The sequence below is a fragment of the Aythya fuligula genome, chromosome 2 (assembly GCF_009819795.1).
Source record: "Aythya fuligula isolate bAytFul2 chromosome 2, bAytFul2.pri, whole genome shotgun sequence".
Taxonomy (NCBI): Eukaryota; Metazoa; Chordata; class Aves; order Anseriformes; family Anatidae; genus Aythya; species Aythya fuligula.
The window spans coordinates 19,282,286-19,304,413 of record NC_045560.1 but is presented as its reverse complement, the minus strand read 5'-3'; the positions used below and the strand labels follow the sequence as shown (position 1 = coordinate 19,304,413).

General features: G+C 35.8%; 1 protein-coding gene across 2 annotated transcripts in view; it reads right to left on the bottom strand.

Annotated features, from left to right (window-relative positions):
* The window catches only part of PIP4K2A (phosphatidylinositol-5-phosphate 4-kinase type 2 alpha), a 108,288-nt gene that overhangs the window by 13,549 nt on the left and 72,611 nt on the right, over window positions 1–22,128 (bottom strand). Inside the window, exons 4-6 of one of the 2 annotated variants that reach the window (XM_032181477.1) lie at window positions 19,158–19,310; window positions 7,181–7,327; window positions 4,654–4,692 (exon numbers count right to left, since the gene is read on the bottom strand). In XM_032181477.1, the coding sequence (XP_032037368.1) occupies window positions 4,654–4,692; window positions 7,181–7,327; window positions 19,158–19,310 (339 nt within the window). The remainder of the gene's footprint in view (window positions 1–4,653; window positions 4,693–7,180; window positions 7,328–19,157; window positions 19,311–22,128) is intronic. The other variant, XM_032181478.1, reaches the window with a different exon arrangement.

The following is a 22,128-nucleotide window of genomic DNA, read 5'->3' as shown; positions in this document are numbered from 1 at the left end:
CATATAATGCAAGACAAAGATGTCATTTTATTTTTATTTTTTTAATATATGGAAAACAGACTTTTAAACAAGTAAACAAACAAAACCCCAAAACCAATCTAACAAAGGAAAAATAATGACTTGTTTTGAAAAACAGTAAGGGTTAGTGTCATGTGAAGGCTGAACACTGAAAAAGGAATCTGAACTCTGAATGTTCATTGCTATTTTTGCAATGTATTGCAGTGTGAAGTTATAAACTCTGTATATGCCCGCTTGAGGTTGATTCCATAGAGAAAGGGAAGATATGCTTCACGCCTGTTGTGTGATATTGCCATATGAAGCAGATTGAAATCATTACAAGAAATAAGTAAAAAATGCTGTTCTGGCATTAGCAATTTTAAATTAGCAGGAAAAAAAAGCTCAGTTTTGAGGATGATCTACCTTGAATCAAGTTTTAACTATCGACATCAGAAGAAAAAGGGTAAGCTTGTAAACAAGTAAACTTGGTGCTATACTCCTGTGCCACCTAAAAGAAAAACTGTCCTCTCAGAAATCAGGTAAGTTAAGTACAAGCTGTTGTAATGTATAAAGTAAAAAGTTAAGATAAGAAGTGTCTTGTTATATCTAGCAGTATCTTCCAAACTAATTATCAAAACTATGTATTTTGCATACAATTTAAATAATATGTAACATAGTAGCTGTTAGTGATAGCATTTTTTCCAAAAATGAACTTAATTAGAAAATTCTTTGTTCAGATATATTTTCTGTCATTTTTATGCATTTATGTGTTATGAAAAAACATACCACAGAGTTGGCAATGCAACCAATTTTACATGAATTTAAAGACATACAGTTATCAGTCTATGACATTCACCAAGAAAGATGAAATAGGGTAGGCTTCACATCAGTTAGGTTTTATTTTTCTTATTCGAATTTCCTTCTGAGTTGCTCACTCACTAGCTACATCCTAAAGTTCTTTGTAAGTACAAGTATACTCAGCTGTAACTGCTAATTTGATGTCATACTGAAAGTACAGCATAATTATGGACAGACCACCAGGGGAGTTCTGCATTATCCTTGTTTCACTTAAGAGGGCAAAATTGTCCAAGGAATGAATAGAAAATGCCCACTACTCAAAAAAAAAAAAAAAAAAAAAAAAAAAAAAAAAAAAAAGAGAGAGAGACAACTAAAGACTAAAAAAATAAAGGAGCAGCTGTCAGAACTTGACAACTGTTGAAGCATACTGTTCTTTTAAAATTCAAGACATCTGTAAGTGCATGTTATGATACTTGTTGCCAAGAAAGTGATGCCTTTATTATTAAAAATATCACTTATAATGCAAATGAGAGGAATTGTGTGTTAAGGTGAAATCTTGGGGATGGAGCTTGTCTCCACACTGATTATCATAAAATATTGAAATGACAGTTTCGGAGTTTATCATCAGTATGTTGGGATATTAAACAGTTGAAAACAGTCAAAAAGAAGATAAACTGAGAACAGGACAGAAAGTAACATTCTCAGAGTCATTCCAGTCAGCTTTTCTTCCTAAACACTGATTAAGATGTTTGAATTGTAATACCTATTTTACACTACAAAACTAAAATAGAAAAATACTTTTTTTTTTTTTTTCTGATTTCTTATTTTATGGTCCATTAATTTTTTCTGCATAATTGACTGCCTCTTATTTGTTAACTAAATAACAAAGAGTAGCTTGATAGGAAAACGATTCAAGAACATCAAAATGATAGCCTTTTCAAAGTAATTTATTTTAAATTTGAAATCTTTGTTAGCAAATGACTGAAAGATCTGCTTTTCTGTGTTCTGGGTTTCACAACTGTAAAGGAAGCCAAAATACTATGCTCAATATTCTGAAAACCATTTGATGACTTGAATACTGGTATTTCAAATTACTTAAGAGCCCATTAAAAACTACAGCATTGGCAGACATTTTTAGCCCTATATTTGAGCACCAAAAGCTTCCCATCTTTTATTACTTTTTTGTTATTCAGATGTGAAGAGCAATGTCTATCTTTATAATATGTAATTGATTAATGCTGCCATTAATTGGATTTCTATTATTAATTACGTAATTTCAGGGCAATATTAATAAATTGATGATTTAATTTGCCTCTGGCTAAAAGTTTGCTAATAAGCTGCTACACCAGATAGTTATTTGAGATTTTGTTTTCTAGAAGAGCAATTGAAGAGCAGTTTCTTCCATCTTAGGAGATTTCAACACAATCCTCAAAGTCTTCAATGTAGTGACACACAAAACACATCTCCTGATAGCAGGTCTTAGCACTGCTTATATAGCTTCAAAAACCAAGCTTTCTTTGTCTGTTCACATCACTAAACAAAAACTTTTTCACTTAATCTCAAAAACTGCTCTTTAGAAATACTTGAAGTAGTTTATGCGAGTAAACTAGTGCCTATTGCAGGAGAGATTCAGATCACAACGATAATGACTGTTCCAAATATCTACAATGAAGACACTTGATAGTGCATTCTTCTCACCCTTTCTAGATGAAAAGACAGATTTGAAAATTTACACAGAAAACATGTAATAAGCAAAATATTATTTTTTCCTTTGCTTGGAATAATCTGCAAGATTCTTTCTTAAAGTGTTTGTAAAATTTTGTTCCCTCTATGAAGTTAGCAGTCTGCCCAATTCATTCTCTTGCTCTGAAATGTTTGTTCTGATCGGTAGCTTGTCGCCTCCTTGCTGCGCTTTATTGACATTTGAGGGGAATTATGAGTAATAAAAATCTGTTCTAGCAGCCTGAGACTGTTTGCTTACAGCTTTAATAGGCTTAAGATATTTCTGCCTCCAAGAAATCAAATTCCTTTGAAAAGAAAATGATGTCTGAAACTTAAACTATCTGGAGAATTTTGGGGAGCAATTTTTTGTATATCTTTCATATAAATATATGAAATGGAAGGGGAGGCTCTAGACATATTGAAGTTCATAGGAATTTTGTCATTGGTCTCACTAAAGTCAGAATTTCATACTACGTATAGAGAATATTTTTTCTGTATTGTTATACAAAACTATACAGATTAGTTTCAACTTTGCTATCATGAACTCCAGTAGTAATTTTGCCATAGACTTGCATGGAAACAGAATTAAGGCAGTGTTTCTTTCAGGTTCTCACTCAGTTTACTAAGTGATAATATATCACTTAGTATTACCATATAATATCTGTGTATTATTATTTATTTATGATTGAGTGAAAATGCATAATATTGTTAATTTTTACATTATTATTCCAAGTATTAATTATAATCTAATGTAGTCCCATCCAAATAATTTGCCCTCCTCATTTATACCAAATTATTTTAGTACTACCAGCAGAGCTTTTCAGTGACAGTAGGTTATCACTTGCAAGACACTGAAGGGTTAATTTCTTTGCTTCAAAAACACTAGGGTTGCGCTATTAAACAAGAACAAAAATAGACCACAAGAAAAGAATGAAGACCATTCAAGACATGATCTTGAGGGCCTAGTACAGCAAAAGAGAGCTAAAGCAGATTACTGAAACTGCAATTGGCATTTGGCACATGTTAGTTGCATAATGCTGGAAGAAGAGTTTAAGTGTTGAGTCATACCTTAGGAGGAAGTGGAAAAACTTAGCACGCAGAGTTTTTCTTGCAGCTAGAACTGCAGCACTGACAGCTATTGCATGCCCCTTACCCCTTACTGTAGTTGTGTCATTCACAGAAGAGTTAAAGAGGCTGGTATGGTATGACTAATGCTTAGGATAAAAACAAGTGATCAGAATGGAATTTTGGGACAAAACAAAATGAAGTCTTTTAAGCAAATTGCTGAATGATCTTATGCAACAGCATAATTCAGAAGGAATATGGAAAACTTAAGAAAACTAGTGGTATGGGTTCCTAGACTTCACTCAAAATTTGGAAATCTAAGAAGTCTTACAGATCAGAGACTATATCCCACCTTCAATTATTTGCAGAATCTTTAGACAAACCTCTCCTTAAGTGCCATTGGCGTATTTCACTGGTACCTCAGATAAATGTTTATTTTGAGAACGTTCAATTTTCCAAATGAACTGAAGTTGGAGATGGAGACAAACAAAGTGACCAACTTCCTTTTAGAGCAAAGTTCCAGCTACAGAATTTGAGGGAGAATTGCTCTCATTATAGCTACATATACATCTAACTCTGTCAGTTGTTAGCTTGTTTATACGACCTTTATATACCAAATGGTTCTCACAATTCAAGGTTTGGTTCTACTTTGCATTCACATTAGAAGTGGTGCCATGTCACACCTTTCCATTAACTGACATGGAGTGTCCATAAATCTCTGTACTAAAGAGCAAGAAAAAGAAGATGAAGAAGCAAGAAGAAAGAGAATGAAGTTCTTGATGTTTTCCTACCACAGGGCAGGCCCTGAAGAAACTAAGAAGAGAAGAGAAAAAAGGAAAAGGAGGAGGTAGAGGAGTGGCTCACTTACCTCTGAAATTTCAACACCATTGCAAACCAATAGTCAAAGGTCTGCAGTAAATATGGGAAAGATAAAGGAGGGAATAAGGTAGAACTCAAGAGGGGAGAATATGACAGAAAACAAAGAAAAGAGGCAGAACAGCACTGATTATGCTTGTCCTGACACTAGCTAGCAGTTTAGATAACTGAATAGTAAACAGAAATGCACCATACCTTTTCTTTGTCACTGGCTTCTCGAGCCACAGTAGAGCCCTGAAACAGAAAAAATGGATCTAAAAATGTGCATATGTCAGAAACTAATTTGAAATCGTTACGATAACAGGTCAAAAAGTGGATGAACTGCATCTTCTGAACTTGAGAGCTGTTTTAAAGAAAGGTGATACAGGAGGTAGAATGTCCATAGCACTGAACTTCTGCCATCACTTGAAGAAGATGTATCATGAGAGAAGAAAGATGGATTAAATCCTCAAATGCTCTACATCTGTTTTCCCCCTGACTGTTGGGTTTTCTTCCTCACCTCTCATCCTAATTTTGAGACAACCTTGGAAGTTCAGTTGGCTTGTCAGACTTCTGATCTTTTTGTGCCAATTTAGCTGTATAGCTGTGGAATAGCCTATTCTATATAACTACTTGGACATACGTAATACACATTTGAAAAGGATGTCACAATATAAATACATACAAATATTTAAAAAGATCATAAAGTACAAACAAGAACAATGTACCTCAGTGCAACATGAAGTCAAAAGAAGAGATGAGATCAACAGTGGTTTCACAAGATTTACAGTGTTTGCCAATGGCATCTTGGATATTTTAAAATACTAGTTATAATAGTTAAAAAATTAAGTAAGTTATATGGGCTTTATGAATAAGCTTTAAGTGACCAAAAAATGGCTGTATATATTTCCTCTCATTTTTTTTTTTTTTGGAGCAGGACCACACCTTTAAGTACCCAGAGTTTATCTGTCATAATAGCAGTGCAAGAAGTAATAACTATAGTTATATCTTCATTAACACAGTAACATGATAACCATTGGATATTGAAAGATGGGTAGATCATCTCTCTCTTGTTGGAAAGTATGCACTGTGTAAAGAAATGCTGGAGTGGAGCTACACTAGTTTAAAGAATGTGAAGATTCCCAACCACACCTTTTCATACCCTGTTTGTTCTGTTTGCAGAGACAAACTTAGAAAACTCAGAAAGGATGGAGAGAAAAGATAAATATGAGAGTACACCCTCAGTATTTTGTATGGACCAGCAAGCAGCGATTTCATTTCATTATATATTTAACTGATAAAACAAAACAAAAAAGCTAGTGAAAGTTTATGATATTTTGGTTTAGTGATGATACATCTTTTACATTGTATTCTGTGCTCCACCTGCATAACTATTGGGCCTGGACAAAGGTGAGCAGAAAACCAAACTGGAGAAAAAAAAAAAGAGGATTTACGGTAGTAGAAATTATGGAGGTTGTCAAATGTTAAGAATACTATTTATATTTCTTTTTGTTGTGCTTTTGTCCCCATTTTTTAATGCCTCTGGACATTATGATGCTCTAAAACACATGTAGTTATCTCAAATTTTTGGAAGTTACTCATCTCCAATTTAAGTATGAGATCGCTCACTCCTTCTTAGTGGCACTTTTGGAGAAAATCCTCCAAAAGAAGCCAAGTTATGACTGAATAGTTGATCTCTGCCCATCTGCTAGTCATGTCATGCATCAACTGGTAAATATCAAATGAAAAACTGCTTAAGTCTGTGAGGGTAAATTCAAAAAAGAACAAAAACAAAATGAAAAATATCTTTCTCTGGTAAGCTCTGTTGAACACTGAAAACCAAAAAGTCAACAGTCAGGAAATCAGTTCTTGCAAACCAGGTTCAGTCAACTATCTAACCAATTTCTAGGTAAATACCTGACAGTAAGGAAGGATGGTGCAATATGTAATGCTATGTGTCTCTTAATATAGAATGCTAAGTAAATATCTTAAAATAAGTTTGCAGATGCACTTAGTGGTTCAACAAAGAAATTAAATGCATTAGAAAGAAGTAGATTTCTCAGGGAAACTGTATGGTGGAAATAAAAAACCAATTCCTTAGAGACAGGAAGACTAAGACCGTATTTTGGGCATTCACTCTAAGGGCTTTATATTAAATACTGAGAAAAATTACATTTTGGAGCAAAACTAAAACACACCTTATGAGAAAAGCAACAGAAATTCTGTACTAAGAACCATTCTCTTTTTACTTGAATTATTTTTAAAATACAAAATGAAATATGAAGCTTCCATAGCAGTGATGTACTTAGCAGCATAACTACTTTTTTAGTAGTTGGTTTATTAACAACATTATGACATTATGCATTCATTTTATAAGTCTTCTGCAGAATTAGCTGTGGCTTTCCATAATGTTGATAAAAGCCTATAGTAAGCAGAATTGTTATTTTACTTGTGTGAAGTGTTTTACCCTTAGACATTTAGTTATATTTAACAAACATATTTGGTTAAATTGCTCCATTTAAAACATGCACAGTACAGATAAATTTGTACAATTTCTATAAAATAATTTTTCAGCTTTTCTAAACTTAGATACAGAAATAAACCAGCAAATGCTGGTTGTAACATAACACAGTTTTAAATTAATTATAATTTTGAGCAATCTTCAAGCATCAGCAGAATATAGTAATTATGTTAAAGTTTTTCAGATACTTTGTCAGTTATATTATCAGCAGTTATTTCTCACCTTTAGATCATATTTTCTATAAACAGATAAACGATGGCTGAACACATTTCTTGTAACAATCATATATATTTCAACTCCATCGACAGTGAGCCGGTACATGCCCAAAAACTGGGGAAGAAGTGTATTCCCATGACACTCCACAATAAACTGCAGAAGCAAAATAAAAAACAGGAATGAGGATGGATAAACTTTATACAAATATATATTTACACATTTTTAAAGATGAATCAACGAGAAAGAACATATCTATTTATTGAATACATATTTGCTTGGAGACAAACCTTTGAAAAATCATGCCAGAAACAAACACTTCAGCAGAAGGCTATCCTGCTTTTAAGCCAGTGTTTAAAAAATAAAATCTTGAACTGCAAGTTACAGGTTAAACTTGTAACTCTCAACTTTTACAGACGATGTTATTGAAAGAGAAGGCTCCATGTGGCAGACCTGTCCACTTCTATGGTCCAAAAGTGCACCTAATGCAGATAGCATATCTGGTACTGACATCACGAAACAGAAATACTTTTCAAACGTCACAATGCTGTATTTTGTACTCTGTTGTCCCTTATTTAATTTGTATATTTCTCTGTTCTCAGTATTTGTTTATTATGATGACCATTTACAGTGCTGTCACCAGCAAGGCATATCATTTATTATCAGCAGCTATCTGCCAGTTCCCATGTGATGGCTGCATTTCAGGGTCAATAGAGTCGAGCAGAGAAATGCAAGATCTCTGTTTTTTTTTTTTTTAATTTATTTAAGAATCATTTCACACCCTTAAGGTTTCCATATTGAAATAGAAACGCGCTACCAACATTGGAAAGTTTGGTCAATTGTACCTGAAGCCCAACTTAATATATATATATATATATTTATTTAAATCACCTGCCTTACAAATATTAGTTCACAGTACTATTTAACAACCACTGGAGGAAGCAGAAAAAGTACAGACTACATTGATGATGAGAACTATTTAAGGATGAATACTTATTCCTACAGTAGGAATGTCCATACTATATTAATCCTAAAACCAACTTGCATACATCCACTCTGTTAAGTCAAGATGATGCAGAACAGAAAAGCAATCAACAGCTTTGTTCTTTCTGTTATTACCAGTTCTCAAACAGAGGAACTTGGAGAAAATTTAAAAATAATTTTCTTAATAGGAAGCAAGAAAACTAACCAACAGTCAGCTTTCAAAGCACACCAGATTTTAAGTGTTTGTTGAATAGTGAAACCTCTGTTTCTTTTCTGCCAAAGTGACCTGGTTATTAGAAACACATTACTCTAAAACACAAGAGACTTCAGAACAAATTGACAGAATAAGCGATTTGAATTGTTTAACAAAGATACTTTGCTTGATGACAAATTATATAACAGAGCTCTTGGAACTGTGAAGATGTAATTTTCGTAATTTAACTGACTGTAATATTTAGCTGTGCTGGTTTTAAGGAATTTCACTAACTTTATACTGGAATCTGAGCATACCAAATACAGACTTTCCTTTTTTAAATGACAAAAATCAAAAATAGCTTTTAAGAAAGATTTAAGAGTTCTGAAAACAACCCTATCTGGCATGAACCAAAGTGAATGAAAAAGAAAGCTTGAAAGCTGCTGATGGTGCATTGAACAAAATTTTGGCTAACAACTCTGACACACAAGCTCTTGAGGCTACAACAGTTTAGGCTGTGACATTATCTGTCTGCCCTGCGGCTTTACGGGAGGTTACAATACCAAACAGATGCCACACATGCTCTAGTCTAGCATTTTAAGCTCAAACTGCCTATGAATGGGCAAAACACTCTAAGCCACAACAGAGTCTCAGCGAAAGCAAATCAGAACCTTGGTAAGGAAAGATGTATCCCCCTGAATGTAAGCAGCGTGGCCACAAAGGCAATTTCAGTACTGAAGAGTGCGCAAAGATTGATCGCTTTGCATCTGAGAAGCGCTTCTGTTTTTACCAGATGCGGAAGTGGAGTTGTTGAATTAAAGGCTTTTTGGTCACAGGACTGTTATCAACCTCACAAAGCAGTTACAGCGTGTTCCAGGACACATCACTCATTTTGAATGTCAGCAATTTCTCCTAAAGATCTGATCATAAAGTGAAATTACAACTATTTACGCTAAGGTTATGGAAAACCTGTTTAAAACAGCAATTCCTGTTATTCAGGCTGCATTGATTATGCTGCTACAAACATAAGTACATGGCATATATTCTAAAGGCAAATGTCTTTCTACTGCTTTAGAAGGTTGGAAGGATTGTTCTCACAACAACGTTCACTGGATGATTCCTTCTGTAAGATCTTTCATTTCTGTGACAAATATAGCTTCCAAGAAGAGCTCAGTGCCACTGAATTTCAGGGCATTCAACTGCATAAAGAATCCATCCATTTCTAATATTACAGCTCTTACTTAGAAAGTTTGACTTCCCATGCTGTAAAAGAAACACTATTATTCCAGTTTTCCAGATGGGGAACTGAGATGCAGAAGAAACAGGGAATTTGTGCCTCTCGAAGAAATGGACCTGGGCACGTCAAGTACCAGGCTAATCCCTGCCTCCCCTGTTGCCTTTCCTCCAGCTGCAAGGGCAGAGTGTTGACACTTAAATCATCTCTTCAACCCCATCTCTCTGATTTTAACCTTTCTGGTCCTGAGAGTCCCCATCTGTAAAACATCAATGCCATTAACACAGAACACGTACAAAATACCCAGCGTAACAGCATAAAACGAAGCATTTGGTTGGCAGTATACAGCCATCTCCCAAACTGTTCTGTGTGATGTGCCATGGGAAAAGGCAACTAATGAGAGTAGCTTAAGTCCTATTTGAAAGTTGGAGTCAGTCATTTGCTAACGTGGTTGTTTCATTTTAATATGTTGCTAACATGTCTTCTGAAAAGCCCATGTCGCTAGCATGGAGCACAGGACATCTGATAAAAAGGGATTTGGCTGTATGACTGCAGACTGCTAGGAGAACTTCCTTCCCAAAGCAGATCAGGTACTGCAACCATTGTTTCCTACTTTCTGATGACTGTGCAGACTTGTGCCACTGCAAGTTAAAGAAAAGCCCCTAAAATTATTTCAGTGCTTTCCATGACAGCATTTCTTATCCTGACGGGGAGACAAAGGAAAGAGGGAGGAATGCTGCTCACTTCCAGAATCTACAAGGTTGGTCTAGAACTTCCTACCTTTGAAACTATCAATCCCCCATATCTGCATCACAGAGGAGGCAAAACGTGTCATCTGTTTGGGTGGGAGTCCAGCAGGACTTGCACTGGTGACTGTGGTTGGTAGATTTTCAATTTGTCCATCTTGATATAAATGAAGTAGCAATTTAGTCACCCCAAGGTGCTTTTTAGGAATGATTTCCTGAAGTTTCCCACTCACAGCTGGAATAAAAGTGAGCCTAGAAAATAAGCCGGTACATGCTTAACAGGACTGCTAAATTTCAGTGAAAGAAAAGACCTTCACTCCTTTTTGTTAATTCTTTCCAAAAAGAACATTAAAACAATTCTATCAAGCAGCCTTGCTAAATAATTCTATAACACTTAGCTAATACATTTACAAGTCCTTCTATGTAGTAACAAAATCCATTTTTTAAAGAGTGTTACAATAAACACCCTATCATTTTTTCTTATTAATTCAGACAATTTTCATTTTTCTGCACAGCATGAGGACAATATTACCATTAACAAAATAAAGTATGATCAGCATGTTGACACATTTTATCAGCTGTGCAGCATATAGTTTTTAAATATGTAATTTTCTGAGCTCTCTTGAATCCCATGCTTAAAGCTGAAAATGAGTAAGAAATTCTTTATGACCTTATATCCTTATTATTCTTTGTATAAATACAGCCTCAAATTTCCTTAATAAGAACAGAACTTATCCTATCTCATTTTACATGACAAATATGACTCTTAGCTTCTTACTTCCCCTTGGTAATGCTAGTAAGCTATCAGGAAGACTAAAAGATAACACAGCGCACATAATTGTACTGGCAAATATATACTATGCCATTTTTGGCTCTTTTTAAAAAATATAGGGTAAAATTCCCGTTTTTGCTATTTCTCCTCTTCTCCTTGAAAATTATCTGGGGAATGAGCTTGACATCAGCGAGGACTAACTCCTGAAATAGATCCATCTCATTTCTTATGTGAAAACTCAACATTGCTATTTCTGACAGGTAGCTATTTGGAAACGTTAATTCAGAAACATACAACATGCTCATTCTCTGTTACCCCTTTATGTGTTATCTTCAAGATTTCCCACAACTTGATTAAGGGAACACTGTGCTTGAGTTATCAACTGCTTAGACGACAAGTCTATATATTCACTAGGACACTTTCATTAATTGAACTGAATGGCAAGCAATATATATAACTATTTACAAATGTCTTGGATGCTGAAAGACATTTTTTTTTTTCTCGGCTCAACTTTCACATCTTCTTGCCCACAATCAGAAAATATCTTCCAGCAGTATGTTGTGTGTACATGCATGTGCATGTGGGATCAGCTCCCAGAAAGGAGGTTGAAGAGTTGTCCAAAGAGTTATATCAAGTTTCAGAATACTCAGATTATTGCCATTTACTTGAAACCTACTAATTTCACAGGAACATATCCATTCACTATATATATGACCCACTGAAAGAATTAATTAGCTGAATTACAACACACAACAGGAAGTTACAACAACGTTAGATGTAGATTTTCATGATACATAAACTTGTTTTATTCTAGTAAATTATTTAAGAAAGTAATTTTATTTCAGGAAGTGTTCAATAAATAAAGTTTTTAGCATACAAGCCCTGTGATTCAGAGACTCATATTTCATGTTGATTCGGACTCGGCCCTGAGTTTAATTTACTGTCAAGTGCAACGTAACCTGAACATGACCAACACCTGTGATTATCTAGGCTGCATATCCGCTACCAGGAACATTAGTCTTGATAATGCTACAATCAAACGAGGCAATTGCTGGTGTCTTCTGAAAGTGCTCTGCAGAGCATCAGGAGCAGAATACTAAATACACTGAATATACAAGGAACAGCTGCTAGTGAAATCCAGGCCTCAACAGACACAGCTGAAAAACCTCACTGGAAGATGGGATATCTACCTATGAAATATCCAATCTTTCAGTGAGGTGTTTTTCAGTAACAATTCCAGTCCATGGTGGTCTGGCCCATTTGCACAAGTTGAATTCCATCTAATGCCCATGTTAACAAATTACTTATCTTTGTGGTCACTTCTAGCATAGGTAACAGTGTGCCAAGTGATGGAGGTGAAACGCAGTCTGTTTGGATAAGAACACTTCAATTCCTATCTCTATTTTTTCTGCTGCTCCTGTTTTTTCATATCAAAGCTGCTTTATAGGAAAGTTATCTTTCCACAGGGCAGAAGACCGTGTTCTGTGCAGCCTCTTGATTCACACCAGGAGCTAGTAGAATGGCTTTTCCAAAGCATGCTTTTAAGCAAAACTCCCATAAATCTTACCCTCTTACTACAATGGGGGACACATAGAGTCAGGGTCACCGTTAGATGGAACATATCCTTCATGAAAGTTTGTATTTAAATAATAGCACATTTTTTTTTCCTTTTCACTGACCCTTCCCCTTCTTTTTGTCATACATACAGATGTAACTCAGGAAGAAAAAGGGAGGAAAAAGAAAACCCTACCCATTGACAACCCATGCAAGTAATGACATGGATGGGGGATGACACAAACTTAAATATAGCTCTGCCTTAGCAAGCTACTGGCTTGATGTTAGGTTACCTCAGTGCAAATTACTAAACACCTGGTTCCTACCTGCTTTTCTGGGATATTCCCCAGCCTAGGTTGTCACCACTTTGGGGACAAAACTGCTTGTAGCCTGCAGTAATGATTCTCCATCTATTTACGATTATCATGTTTTCACCTACCTCCCACTCAATAACCTTGCACTATTCCTTGATTTGTGAGCAGCCCTGAACCATACACTCTTGGTACATTTTCCCCATTTTTTGCATTATTGTCTATGATTTTTCCTTTCAATTTTTTTCCTGTTTCTTTCACATTTTTACCTCTGCAGAAGTTAAGATCGTATTTTTCCTGCTTTTGTTTTCTCCTTTATGCTGTTGTCTTTCCCTTTTAGCTCCTTCCATCCTCTCCTTTCTTTTCATTCACTTCCAGATCACTCCCCTGTTCCCTGCCTCCAGTAAATGGGCACTTTCTCTCCTTTACCAGCGTGCTGCATCTACTATTCACTTCTGCAGGTTGCCATAGAAACAGGCAGGCAGTGCAATAAGTATCAGTTCTGCATGCAATTACCTGTGCAAGGAAGAGAACATGCAGTCAGCAGCCAGCTATGGAAAACCTGAAGGATACCCACACTCGTGATTAGTTTTATCCTCGAAAGATTGTATGCTAACAATGCCCTCTTGTTCACTTGGTTTGAGATGGCTTCTCAATTTTGTTTTCCTTGCAAGAACAGTTAAATCACCTGGGTGTCAGCAGTGAGGAATAGTGCATCCCTTCTGAAGTCCATTTTAATGAAAAAAGGTGTGCAAAAGGTGTTGGTTTTCATGAGAAACAACTCAAGTTGTTTTCATTTTATTTTTTAAAATATCCATCCTGTCCATCTATTCTCAAAGAGGACATTGATTTACACCAATTTAATCTTTAAAGCAAGTTTAGCTTGCTGGGAAGGACAGCATGTCTTGATTCAGACAGTTCATAAACAACATCTTTCTACAGAATTTTGTTCAACTGGCACTGATTGTCCTTGAAAATATTTGTCCTTGAAAAATTTGTATTTGTACACCTGTTCTTATACACAGGTTGAAATCCTGGCAATGCACTTATCACAGCAGACTTTGCTGAGCTCTCCTGTAACAATGACAAAAGGAGCTGTAGGCTAAACTCCAGTTTTCTGATCCGTGCTTTGGGCGTCTGGAGCAAAGGTTTTAAACAAAACATCACTGGCTTTGAAGGCATTTCAAATGAATATTTGTTTTTGCCCTCAAAAACTATTTAGGTATTTAACATTAACATGCTTGATTAACTTACACAATTTTAAGTTGTTCAATCACTAAATGTAAATAAGGCCCACACAGCAAGGACATTTCCAGTATGGCAAAGTCTGACCCACTTGTCCATATTACAATGGTTCTAGTATATTTGAGAGGTAAATGATGTTCAACTGAAATAGTGCCTGAAGAGCAGATAGGAGAGTTCTACTAATAACTGATAGTATACCAATATTTTAAGCAGCCCAAACTGAATACGACTAAAAGCAGTATTTCACACTAAGTATCAGAAAATACTGTCGTAGTTAAAAACTGGCCAGCAAGGAAATTCACAGCAGAAGAACTTAACGCAATACATGTCTATATTTACCATTGTGGTTAGAAATCTGGCTGGTTCGTGGTCTAGGCCATTTGATTTTTAAATGTAGATGGAAATCTGAACATGGACTTTACACTTGCTATAAATGTCAGCATCTTTTGCAACTTCAAGCACGGAGAAAGGCTTTAATCCCTCTATTTGTTTAGGCCAGAAGTGGTGGGCTTAGTTGTTTATTTTTTCCCCCAGATTTTCTTTTTTCAGATTTGCAAGAAAAAAAATAATGAGCTGTAGTGTTCTTACTCAGTGCTGAAAGCATCAGACTCATCTGATGAGTAGACAGTAAGTGTGAGTGTTTAGACTGAAGTGTTCACCATCTGTCTGAGGCTGTAGGCCTGACTGCCACTAACAAAAAACCAGGCGTCATGTCAGATGGGGTAAACGTATGAATGCAACTCACAATTCTGGATAGTAACTATAATTTAAAATTGTAAGAACTATTATTTACAATTCAACAGTTTTAATTTTGTTTTGCCATATATACTTATATGCTGTTTCTATAGTAACTTCTCCCGATAACCCTTCAAGCCTGGTACAGTTTTAGTTATTTACCAATTTCTAGTACGTAGCCTTAGGCTTGGAATTCAATCATTTCATTTTTAATATTGTTAAGGTTTTTATTATTATTATTTTAAATTTTAAATAATAGTAGTAGCAATACTGTAACTTGGGAGGCATCTAACCTGACTACTTTTGAAAAACACCACCCAACATTGCACTAGAGCCTCTACCCAGAAAGCAGAAAGCCGTTAACTCAGTCAAACTCACAAATTTTATTTTCACTCTTAACAAGTTACTAGCCATTCTATTTCATGGAAATAGCCCAATTTCTCTAAGTTGTCCAGTCGTGTCCTTTATAATTTTGGTTCATTAAAAACCAGGCATTCTACACTTGATAGTGGCAGTCTACATGTCTATTTCTGATCCTTCAGTGATTTAAAAAAATCACTGCTAGTTGGAGGTGGATTTCAGAGATGTTCATGGGAAAACTGCCCTGCTGTACTTCTCTGCTGACCCCACTATCTCCCAGATGCCTCATTGGTAGCTCAGTAATTAAAAAAGGTGCAAGTGGAATGACAGCTATTTTGTAAGTGGCAGGGATAATGACTATTTTGATGAACGAAGAACATACACAGTCTCTCACACGTCTTGACTTATCTTAACATAATCCACTCCCTAGTCCTCCTTGGTTAAAGACAGCTACCCAATTGTATTTATTTTTCAGAAATTCAAGAAGTCCTGGAAACCATTTGGTAAGGCTTATTTTGTTCTAAGCAAGGAGGGAGTTACTTCCAAGGCCTAGAACAATTCCATCAACTTGGAGCTGTTAGCAGGAATAAGAAAACAGGTGAGTAAATATTATGGTTTACATGAAACTCATTCAGAGTTTCAATCTGTGGGAGAAAAAAAAAAAAAGGACTGAGAAAGAGATAGGAAAGAGATGATCTGTCACAAATGGCATGCATTTCAATCATAATCGTGTCAGAAGTAACTGGAAAATAATTACTGCCTTCCTGGACAGGTGGTAGAGCGTGCAAGACACAAAATGTTTATAAGTTACTGTTCATAATGGACAGATGACCTAATGTCAGGTCCCTTGGAGGTACTAATATGACATGGGAAACTTGGGAACGTGGTAAACATTCACGTGAATCATGAAATTCACATGAATCGCCTCTCTGGTCTTCATGCACCCAAGAAAGATTATTCCTCCCAGGAGAATCCCTGCACTACATAACTGGGTCTCAACATGTCTGCATGCCCCTCTCCTAGGAAGACCAAGTGTCCAAGGTCTGCTCTAAGAGCCACAGCTCTGCTCTGAAAGTGACCTGGCTCAGGGTCTCGTGTGAGGCCATGTCACTGGAAGTCCCAAACTAATCAGACATGATCACACTTGGGCTGTGGAGCAAACCGGGTCAGAAATTTTCACATAAGTGGTGAGTGCTGCTGGCAATCAGTGAACTGAAAATGGAGGAACGCTAACGAGCAGACTTTTCCCTAAAAATGGGATACTTTTGGGTGCAATTACAATTAGCCTCTTCAGCTGTAGCAATGATTAGAATTCAGGAAGATACTGGGCAGTAAGTACATAAGTCAGTAGATTTGTCATGTATATATTTACTCTACTGGCAGAAGAGAGTAGGCCAAAATAAAACGGAGCTCAAGAGAACTTGTTTTATTGACAAGGATTTCCACAAGCGTAGCAGTGCCGTATGTGAAGAGCCCTACACTGCTGCAATGAAGCCATCTGACAGAACCTGCAGGTACATCCATCCATCCATCCATCCCTGTGAGAAGTGGACAGCCCATGGACTGCGCTCTGGAATCAATTCTAGCTGGGATGGCAGAACTTGCATCCAAACAATGAAATCCTTCCCTAAAACAGGATGGCCATGTTCAAACTCCAAAGTAGGAATAGCAACTGGCCTACGTTAACACCACTGAATGGTTTGCCAGTACAGAAGCAGCCTAAGGCCCACCTGTGTGGGATGACTTGGTCAGGAGAACTATTTAAAAACCTGCTCACCAGGACAATGGGTTCTCTGGATTTTGTCAAGCATGCCAGGTTATGCTTCCCTTTTCTGAAAAATGTCTAGAGAAATGAGGGGACAAGCTGCTGTACCTAATGATACCAAGCTTGTAATTACCAGCAGCAAAACACAGGACATGGTATCAGTCACCTCGCCAGAGTTAGTGGGATTTAATTTAGATTTTCTTTAATTAATTAGAACAATTTTGTTCTTTTAACAGCACATTACTGAAGACACTGAAATTAATTCATTTCATTAAAAGTCCAATTATTAAATTGCCTCTGTACTTGAATTCCTTGGCATTTGTAAAGTGCTCTCAAGTTCTGAGACAAAAAGAAATACCAGTTGTATCTTTATGAATCTTTTGGAGGCAACACTGAAAGCTTTCAGATTGAAGCTATTTAAGATACTTACATAATGATGTGTAAGATGTTACTAATACTATATAAGCGCATGCTTCCATTCATATATGGACGTTTGCCAGTAGAAAATCAAATCAGATGCCTGGTACAGATAACTTGCAAATCATCATTACTCGTAACCTAGCCTATTACAAAACCCCGATGTTTGGAAAGCATGAGTGAATAAAGACTACAATAATGGTTAATTCATGTTAGCACTGTCTTCATGGACACACTCTTGAAAGGATGCGACTGTTTTGAAAAGCAATATGACTTCTCAGCTGGATTAATGGTTTCAAAAATCTGGATCATTAATACTAGTTACTAATACCAAACAAGAAATGGACTAGAACTTTTAATTTTCCCACACTGCTTCACAAATGAAAAAATGTTTTCAATTAAAGCTAAAACTGTAACTTTGAACATTCTAATAGGCAATTACCCCAAAATTACAATTAAATAATAGTTTACATTTCTCGTTAGTAAAATTGTAATTAAAAGATGGTCTTAACAAAGATTTATGATAGGGACAATATTTGTCTGTTAAAATAAATACATGCTGGTCTTACATTTTATTTACACAGAACAACAACATGCAGAGAGGAAGGAATTAACATCTATCTCACTGAAGGCTTCACAGCCACTCCGGGCTTGAATAGGACTCACAGATCTTACTTGAACACAACAAAAGTGGAGAGGGAGGCAGATGGAAGAAGAAACCAGGGATGGCAAGCAATTCCTTCAATTCCTAGCACGCCAAAATCATGCTTTTGTCTCTCTTCTTTCTCAAAAGATGGCTTTAAAACTGGTTTTACACGAGTAACAGTATAAAAAAATAGTCAAGGTGGGTACTTTATATTCACTTAGTGTTGCATTCAAAATGGAGTTTGTGATTTCTATTATAGTTGCTGAAACTATTAGAAAATGACTAAACATCACCACAATACAAGATAAGACAAAACAACAAAAAACCTGATTGTCCTTAAGTCTTTACCTGGAATCCCAACCCACAGAAGTGAGCAAGAAAGTGGAAAGAAGGGAAAAAACACACCTCCTTTTGGGTATCATAGTTTATATGATTTTTAGCGTCTTTCCTGGTTTATGCAGCTTTAGATCTTATTCAAACAGATCTGGGACTAAGAAAGTTAGCACTGATTTTTATTAAGGCTTCTTCTATTTCCCAAGTTCTGTATCTGTTCTGTACCCTTCTGTACCATCCACAAAAATCATACACTGGCACAGTATCAAAACTGCCAGTGTTGATTTGAGGGATCTTCTCCTCTTCTCACTTTAAAGCAATTTATAGAAACGCATATTAGCAATTTTTTTTTTTTTTTACATTATAGCAGGAATTTTACATTAATTATATTTATATATTTTCATTTCTCATACAATACAACATTTATTATTTGACATCTGTTGTTAGTGAAACACATTCAGTGATTAGAACAGGAAGAAAGAGGTCATCTGCAGCATTCATACACTTGTACACAGAGACCTCCAAGCTAGCCCAAAATAAAGTCGTTTCAAGCCTGGAATGCAAAGAAAGAGAATCTTCCTAATAAAGAAAAGAAGCTTACTCATTTAAAACTGTTAAAACTCTAAAAAAAAGATTGGCATTGTAATATATTAGAAGAGATCCCACACCCTGACAATAAATAGCTTATTACCTGATGGTATTTCTTCAGTATGTTGTGCATTTCTGCTACATCTTCACTTGTTATAGTTTTGATGATATATCTTTTGTCATAGGATGTATGAAACCGGGCACCACTGCGTGCTTGGGAATCATTGGCAAGCGGTGCACTTCTTGTCAATGAGTTCTGTCAATTGATTAAAAAACACACATCATCAGACAAAAATATGCAAATTTTAATAAAAACAAATATAAAACATTTATATTTATTTTATAATCTTTTTCAGTATTCATGATGCATTCAGTATGAATTCAGTAAGCTGAATTCGGCAAAGCATTTAATTAATTATATTGCATTACCTTGACAAATCATTTAAAAAATATTTTCAGAACAAAAGAGTGTTTGGGGAAACGTACAGACCATCACCAATTTAGAAGTCAATGAAAATTTACTGCCCTTTGTTATGTGTATGTTATCAGCATTTGGGAAGTAAACATATAGTCATTAAAATCCAAAAGAACCACTGTACTATACCATAGTAAGTATACATAGAGGATTCATCCCTAATAAGAAGATCATTTTACAACTGAGTAGGACCTATTCTTGAGCCAGTGTGATCTGATACATAACAAGAGTTAGATTTCTGAGTTCTAGTACCAGAGCTATTCCAATGATTTCCTATCTAGTATTAAGCAAGTGATATTATTGTATAGTTCTTTTGGCAAAACAGACACATCCATCTTCCCACTAGCTCAGGAGGGGAAGATCAGTTAATGACTGTACAGCAGTCAGGAGGAAAGACAGCTAGAGGTTAGAGACCATTTTTAGACTGAAGCTTGAGACTACGTGTGCTCCAACAGTAGCAAAAGCTGCTGCTTTATTTTTTTTTTCCCCAGAAAGTAAGCAGTATTCAGATCAGAATTTTTATAATTAAAAACAGTAAAAATAAATTAGACAAAATATAACAACTTGCTTTTGGCTCATCTTTCTTTACCAGTAAATGTTACACCAATTGTTACTTAATTGAATCACAGCATTTTAAAAAATAAATAGTAAGAGCAGCAGCACAGCCATGAGAATACACATGCTTACACCTTGTATATATTTCCATAAACACGGCCCATACTCTGTAAAGATTAAACAAGTTAATTACAGCCTGCTGGAATATAGTCAGGGACTGTAGTATTTCTATGCTTATGCAATGTACATGTACTTGCAGTAAGTCCATTTGGTATATCACTCCTGGTAAAAGGAAAATCCAGTTCCTGCTATCATTTCTCATTACACCACACTGCACCAACAGCTGTTGCTAAATCGAAACAAACTTCCCCCCTTCCATACTCAGATGGAATAACGTTTTCCCTCCAGGAAGAAAAGCCATTTTCACAGAAAGAAATGTAATTAAATTTTGTATCTAAGTGGAAACTTTGCAACAGATTTTACAGATTCCTAAATATCAAAATTTCAATTCCAGCAGCTACAGAACCCGACATGTTCTGGGTGTTTGAAAAGGCCCCACGAATCAAGTCACAAAGTACTCACAAAGTAATTACAAATAGTCTCCCTCTACCACAACCTGGTACCCAAAACACCAGAGGTTATTTTATAGGACCTGTATCTTCTTTGGAAGGAAGATTTATGCTTTCATTCCAGCAATGCAGGAATCTGTGATCACGAGCTCTAGGAGCTTCAGCAGGAGCTGCACATGCAAAAGTGTCCAACCACGGTGCCAGGAGGTCAGCACAGGTGTCAATTATTAAATAGTAACCTCAACCACGAGATGAGGGCAACTGTAACCCCAATTTAAGTAGGCACTTGAACACACGCAATTACAACTCCGTATTTCTAATTGTGTACAGGAAACCCACTGGCCTCAACAGGCCTTCAGAATATTTAAGTCCTGTCCCAAATGTGGGATGCTTTCTTAAATCAATTTAACATGAGGTAAGAACGTTTTCCCACAAGCTTACTTTGTTCTACTGAAATACTCAGGAGGAGTAGGAATAACACTAAGTCACCTAAAAGCACACAGCTCTACGAGGCCTTATGAAAATGAAAAGCTTCGTTATGACACGTAGGAGAAATAAATCTTTGCACACTTCTCTCTGTGTACTTCTAGACTTGTTCAATGAATTAGTCATTATTAATATCTGTGATAAAACGTGATGCTTTCCTCTGCAATCCTCTCTGTCCACTAAAGAAAAAAAGTATGTGAATGCTTCCCTAATGCTTATTATAAATAAATAATTTCTCTAAACTGAACAGAGCTTTTGGGACAACCACTGAAGATTCAGTTCCTGCTCTGCACTGGCCTTTGGTAGCCAATTTTAACAGATGAAAGCCCTGATACACTGAAGATACTAGATATGGGAATTTAAGCATTATTGTAGTTTTCCATACCTGCTTTTAGATGTTCCTTATTCAAATTCATTTCCCACCACTCCATCACTGAAATGTTTTTATGTACAGACAATGTCTACTCAAGAGAACACATACTATAAATTGACTGAATTTTCTTAGTACTACACTTGATGTCAGTACTCCATTAATTTTAAAATTGAATCATAAATCGAGCTAGTCTTAGAAACCACCCTCTGTTGAAACCTTCTGTGTTCCAGTGTCAGAACTTGGCTTTATTTCCAGGGCTTATATTTAATTGTTTTAAATGTCAAATTGATAATATATATTTTTTTCCAAATACTATGCAAATCCAGTTACTTTCATCACCAACTCTGGAAAATATGATGAAACATAATAATTATTCTTAGTTTTGAAAAAAGCTAAAGCATGGGTAATCATCAGCGTATATAATGAATTGAACTACTGCTAAATTATTAGGCTATAATTCAGTTAGCAATAATAAAGGCTATTGGGTAATTATTTGTTACTGTTCCCAGAAGAAAAAGGTGCATTATTCTGAGGTTAACTGTTGCAATAAAGCTAAACTACTTGTCAGTAACCACAGTTTTCTGAACGTATTGCTCCCAGAGAATCCTACCCTTTA